The sequence below is a fragment of the Calidris pugnax genome, unplaced genomic scaffold (genome assembly GCF_001431845.1).
Source record: "Calidris pugnax isolate Ruff unplaced genomic scaffold, ASM143184v1 scaffold220, whole genome shotgun sequence".
In the NCBI taxonomy this organism is placed as follows: Eukaryota; Metazoa; Chordata; class Aves; order Charadriiformes; family Scolopacidae; genus Calidris; species Calidris pugnax.
Window position 1 is genome coordinate 1907169 of NW_015090963.1, and position 5777 is coordinate 1912945.

The following is a 5777-nucleotide window of genomic DNA, read 5'->3' on the forward strand; positions in this document are numbered from 1 at the left end:
ACCCCAGCCCCCGCGGGGGTGGTCCCGGGGGGGTCTCCCAGACCCACACCTCTCCCGCCGGGCAGGGCAGGGGCGGGGATGCCGACGGACAGACCGCGACCCTCCTCCTCCTCCCCCCCCCCCCCCCCCTTAGGAGGCGGGGAAGGGGGAGAGGTGGGATGGCACGGCCAGGACTACGTTTCCCAGCGGCTCCTCCGGGGGGCTGCACATGCTCGGTGCGGCTCCCGGCGACTCCCGGCAGCTCCCGGCGCGGCGCCCGGTGCGGCTCCCGGCGGAGCTCCCGGTGCAGCTCCCGGCGATTCCCGGTGCAGCTCCCGGCGGAGCTCCCGGCGACTCCCGGTGCAGCTCCCGGTGCGGCTCCCGGTGAAGCTCCCGGTGCAGCTCCCGGTGCGGCTCCCGGTGCGGCTCCCGGTGCAGCTCCCGGTGCGGCTCCCGGTGAAGCTCCCGGTGCAGCTCCCGGTGCGGCTCCCGGTGCGGCTCCCGGTGCGCCCTCGGGAGCGCACGACCGAGCCCCGGGGCTGAGCCCTGCCCATCCCAGCCTCACCACCGGCCCCGGGGCCGAGCTTTTCCCCGGCACCCACCCTCACCACCCCCACGGGCAGCATGCCCCGCGGGCGAGCGTGGACGCAGGCGGAGGTCAGCAGCCTCCTGGCGCTGGTGGAGGGCTCGGGGGAGGCCGCCTTGCTCATGGCCTCCACGTCGAGGCCCAACGAGGCACTGTGGCGGGAGATCTCCCAAGGGCTGGCGGCGGCTGGCTACGGGCGCAGCGTGGCCCAGTGCCGCTCCAAGTGGAAGGCCCTCAAGCAGGCTTTCCACTCGGAGCGGGAGACGCGCCGGAGGGCCGGCTGCCACTCGCCCCGGCTGCCCCCGCACTACCAAGCCATGAAGAGCATCTGGAAGGCGGCCGGGAGGCCCGTCTTTGGCGAGCGGAGGATGCCAGGTGGGCGATGGGGGCAAGGCGGGTGGGCTTAGTGGCTGGGGGTGGGATGCTGGGGGAGCCCTGGTGCCGGACAGCCACCCCGGGGTATCTTGACAATGCCTTTCTCTTCCTCTAGACCTGGTGAGACAGCCCTCCAGGAAGCGCAGGTCAGCCCTTGCCGCCCGCTCTCCGTCCTCACCAGGGCCACCAGGTACCTGTGGGTGACAGGCAGCTGGCGTGGGGCTTGTTGCTGGCTGTGGGGTGGGCAGGCACCCCTCGTCTCGTGGTTATTGAAGCTCTTTCCTGCTGCCCCCTCACCTGCCTTCTGCAGGGCACGATGATGGCAAGGACGCCCCGGGTGTGCTGCTGTCCCCATTGCTGCAGCGTGCGAAGGATGAGCCAGACAGCCGTAAGTATCGGTCTGCCCCGCTGCACCGGGCTGCACGGCCACGGCTCCAGCCCCAGTCCATGCCAGCATGATGGGAATGGGGGGGGCTTAGAGAGTTGGGAAGGCCCATCACAAGTCCCTCACAGCAGGGATGCTCACCAACGGGGTGCTGGGTTTTCTCTCTGTAGAGGCTTTGGATCCAAACCAGTCCCAGAGCGTGAGGGGATGGAGATGGGGATGAAAAGGAAAGGGTCCCCAGCTCTGACCCAGCCTGAGGGCATGGCAAGGCTGCTGGCTGCCCCAAGGGAAGCTGTGGGGCTCAAGGTCTCTTAAGAGACGGTGGCCCTGATCCGGCCCAGGGGGCTCTTGTGGCTGTGTGGCACTGCAGGGCATGTGACTCCCCTTCCTCTGGCAGATCCTGGCTTCCCCTTCTCCAGTAACACCATAAAGCTTCAGATGAGTTAGGACTGGGTGTGAGGGCCAGAGGTGTCTGCAGCTCCCCTGCCCTGCAGCCCACCCAGGGGCAGATCCTGCAAGCCCCCCTTCGCTGTGCACTCTCCCAGGGGTTTGGCACTGAGGTGATGCAGGATAGGTCCCTGGGTCTGATTTGCATGGGCACCCCCCCCGGCCAGCATCCCGTACTGGGTAATTACCTTCTGTCTCCCTAAATTCCCCCTGCAGTTTCAAGTGGATGTGGGATTCTCCTTCACTTCCAGTCCTAATCTGTTGTGTAGCGTTGCTGCACGCTGCTACGCCGCTGCTGCCTTCCAGCCCAGAGGTGGCTGCATTGCAGTGGTGGGTGAGTGACTCCTGCTTTTGTATCTAGCTCATGAAACACTTTGGGGCCCTGCAGGGTGCTGTGGAGCTGTGGCTGGGGCATGTCGGGCTGCGGGGCTGGCTGGGGCAAGTCGGGCAGACCCTGGGCTGGTGGTGATCCCCATCAGATGATGCATCTCTCCTCTCTGCTCTCTCCCAGCAGCCGGTGGTGGGGAACACATCGCTGGAGTGCTGCCCACTCCCCCTGCTGTGCCACGTAAGGCTTTCCTTGCCCCACTTGGCCTGGTAAACCCCCTCGGCCCCATGAGCAAGGGTCTCATCCAGTTCTCATTGCAGACACCGGTGGCTGCTTCCCTCCCCTTCCCCTCCTGGGCGAGTACCATGCCCAGGCCACCGTGCTTGTGCACCATGGGGAAGGAGGCAGCCGGAGTTCATGGGCTGGGTCTGCTTCCCTTGCAGGCTGTCACACCACCCTGAAGCAGGAGAGAGCTGAGCAAAAGGCTGGTAAGGGTCTGCAGCTCCAAGCAAGCCCCCCTGCTCCAGGGGAGGCAGCTCTGTCCTCTCCTGCCCGTGGGGGATGGAGGACGGGGACTCCCACAGCCAGTGCCAGCCTGGGGGTCTGCATCAGGGTCAGGCTGAGTACGGGGCTTGGGTGGCTCCAGCACTCTGGTTGCTCCCTCCATGCCAAACCATCGCAGCAGGTTTTCCTGGTGAGACGTCCCTGGGGATAGGAAGAAGAAACCAAGTGCTGCCAGTGGCCACCGCAGCCCTGGGCTCCCCTGGGATGGCTGCCATGAGTGAGCAGCCGGCAACGAGTGAAGAGGCGTTGGACGCAAGCCTGCATGGTGGGTCCTCCCTGCAGCATCCCGGGAGCCTCGTGGTGGGTTCTCGGAGGAGTGCTGGGGGTTTGCTACCACTGACCCCTCCCCTGCCTCTCACTGCAGGCTCAGGTGTGCCAGGCTTGCTCCAGAACGTCCAGCAGCTGCTGGTGCAGATCCTACAGACGTCACGGCAGCAGCAGGCGCTGCTGGAGAGCCTGGCCAGTGATACCGTCTCCCACCTTAACTTCCTCTCCCACAGCCTGGTGCAGGTGGGTGAGACCCTGCACCAGCTCCTGCTCCGGCCACAGACCTACTTCAGCCCCTTTGTCCACTACAGTCCCCACGTGCCCATTTTTGAGGGTGGCCCTGGGGTGCCCTGTTCCGCCGGCTCTCCCCGCGCCTCCCCGGATCACAAAGAGGAGCCTCAGGTGTCCCCTGCCTCTGGCTGCACCCCGTGAGTGCCACCACCCTCAGCCCCAGGGGCACCAGCTTCACTATGCAGCCACAGCACAGATCTTTATAGCAGAGGCCCTGGATATTTTGGAAGTTTATAGAAGAGAGACATTTAAATAAAATTAAAAATAGCTTTTTCTACCAGTGATGATAATTGACTGATTCTTTCCTCCTCTCTGGGGGAGATTCCCCTTCTCACTTTCGAGATGAGCAGAAGGGGAACTCGGCTATTTATAGCCTCTGAGAAACTCCCAGGCCACACACCGTGGGGGAGATGTGCTTTCTCTGCCTCTGCCCATTCTCTGTCAGCTTCCAGCTGCGCCTGGGACCAGGAGGACCGTGCTGTGGAGGGGAGCAGGGCTGCCATAGGATGGGGAGAGCAGAGAGCATAGCTGGGGCACAGGCTGCATCCCTGTGCACGGGAAGAAATGGGTGGATGATGCTGGGCAGCACTGGGGCTGGGGAGGCAGTGTGTGCTGTGGCCATGGTCACTCAGTCACCAGGTCCTTGGTGGGTCCCTTCTGGTGGGCGAGCTGGGGATTGCAGTGTGCTGCGAGGGGCCGTGTCCTGTAAGCAGGACATGGATCACCATCAGGTAGCAGTAGTTGCTGGCATGCTATGTTTGTCTGCAACATTCCACTTGGCAAAGCGCTCACTGGCTCTTGCCTGGACCCCCACCACCTCCACCAGGATGCCCACATCTTCCATAGAGATGGGGTGGACGGGATGCCCACATCTTCCATAGAGATGGGGTGGACGTGCTGGCTGCCTCCAGAATCTCTTGGCCACATCCAGGGGGAGGATGTCCTGGCATAGGACAGGTAGACATCAGGATGGTAGTCCTGCCATGCCACATGCCACTTGCTGGTGGGCTGATGGGTGACCTGCCACTTCTCCCAGGAGAAGAGGGACTCCGTGTAGAGAACAGTTCATGCCATCTCAAGCCCAGCCAGGCAGGTGGGCAAACACTCTGTGGTGAAGTAGTCATAATCAGTCTTCAGGATGTAGCAGGGCTGACTACTGCTCAGATGCCATGCTTTATCCTCTGGGTGAGGTTGCTATATGTGTGCCTGAAGCTCCACAGCAAGATGTCCCCAAACTCCTGTCCTTTCTGCTGCTCACCCCAACCCACTGCTGCCTTGGGTGCCTGCACCACCCCAAACACCGGCTACCAGGCACTTGCCAGGGCACCCCACATCCTCCAGATGATGTGCAAAACCTCCATATGGCCCACCATGGACATCCCCAGATGATGTGCAGAACCTCCATATGGCCCACCATGGACATCCCCAGAATGAGCAGCACACACCAACGAGCTTGAGCACCTCTTTGGTGGCAAAGCCATGAGAGGGGCCAGGGGTATGGCCAACAGGGCCACCAGTGAGGAGGCTGGGGGTGGCAGATGCTACAGCACCAGTGAGCAGCAACTTTGCAGTCCAGACAGCACCTGGCAGGGAAGAGCGTGGGCGAGCAGTGCTGGGAAAGGCCATTACTCTCACGGCACCATCCGTCGCCCCATGCCAGCTGCACGGCCTGGGTCAGAGAGAAGGTCTCTGTGCTGTGGAGACATGTAGGTGCCATGACGCAGTGGGAAGGAGATGGGACTTGTGGGGGCTGCCAGGAGCAGACCAGCTCGGGTGGGGATGGTGCTCCCACGGTTACACACAAACATCTCCCGTGCTCCTGAGCAGGGACCAAGAAAGGCTGGTTGCTGGCCAGTAGCTCTGGCCCCAAGCCTCACAGCGGTGGGGCCACTGCCCAGAAACAGCTTTGGTCTGGCTTTCCCTACCAGGGGCTGATTGGGGTGGGCAAAGTTAGGAGAAAGGTTGGATCTCCCTTCTTGAGCCCTGCTGCTTGCAACCAGAGAGGCTGCAATGGGAGGGCACTTTTGGGCGGTGGTTGCCCACAGAATCACAGAGTCACAGAATCTTCATGGTTGGAAAGGACCTCTGAGATCACCGAGTCCAACCATACACATACAAAAGACCCCCACAATCTCAAGCAGTAGAACATGCCCTGAAGTCCACATCTACACGTTTCTTCAATACCTCCAGGTATTTAAGAATTCTCAGCCACCTCCCATGCTCCCCACCACCCTGCTGTGCTCCCCACCATGCTGCTGTGCTCCCCACTGGAGGCTGCAGCCTCCTCCCTCCAGCCCTGGGAGACCTCACCATCCATTCCCCTGAGCCCTAAGGGGTGGTGGAGCAGTGGGGCAGGCACCGTGTCCCCCTGCACAGAGAGAGGACATGTCCCCGGCAGGAGGTGACGTGCAGTGAGGGGTGCCCGGGGATGGGGTGCAGCAGGGAAGCTGTCTGCACAGGAGGGGGGGCTTGCAGCAAGGCCTGAAGTGGGGTACTCTGGGGGTGTCAGATCGGGGGTGCAGTGGGAGACAACAGCAGAGGGGGTGCGGGGGGGG

General features: G+C 62.9%; 1 protein-coding gene across 4 annotated transcripts; it reads left to right on the top strand.

The window, feature by feature from the left end:
• The first annotated feature begins 470 nt into the window (after nucleotides 1–470).
• LOC106894047 lies at nucleotides 471–3502 on the top strand. Of its 4 annotated transcripts, none has more exons than XM_014952473.1 (7): nucleotides 471–940; nucleotides 1056–1130; nucleotides 1251–1328; nucleotides 2284–2340; nucleotides 2544–2588; nucleotides 2783–2929; nucleotides 3029–3502. In XM_014952473.1, the coding sequence occupies exons 1-7, from the start codon at nucleotides 604–606 to the stop codon at nucleotides 3361–3363; spliced, it is 1074 nt and encodes a 357-aa protein (XP_014807959.1). In that variant the 5' UTR covers nucleotides 471–603; the 3' UTR covers nucleotides 3364–3502. The 4 variants fall into 4 exon arrangements, with proteins under 4 accessions (XP_014807959.1, XP_014807961.1, XP_014807960.1 ...); XM_014952475.1 differs by having other exon boundaries at nucleotides 2786–2929; XM_014952474.1 differs by having other exon boundaries at nucleotides 2287–2340.
• Nucleotides 3503–5777: the final 2275 nt, after the last annotated feature.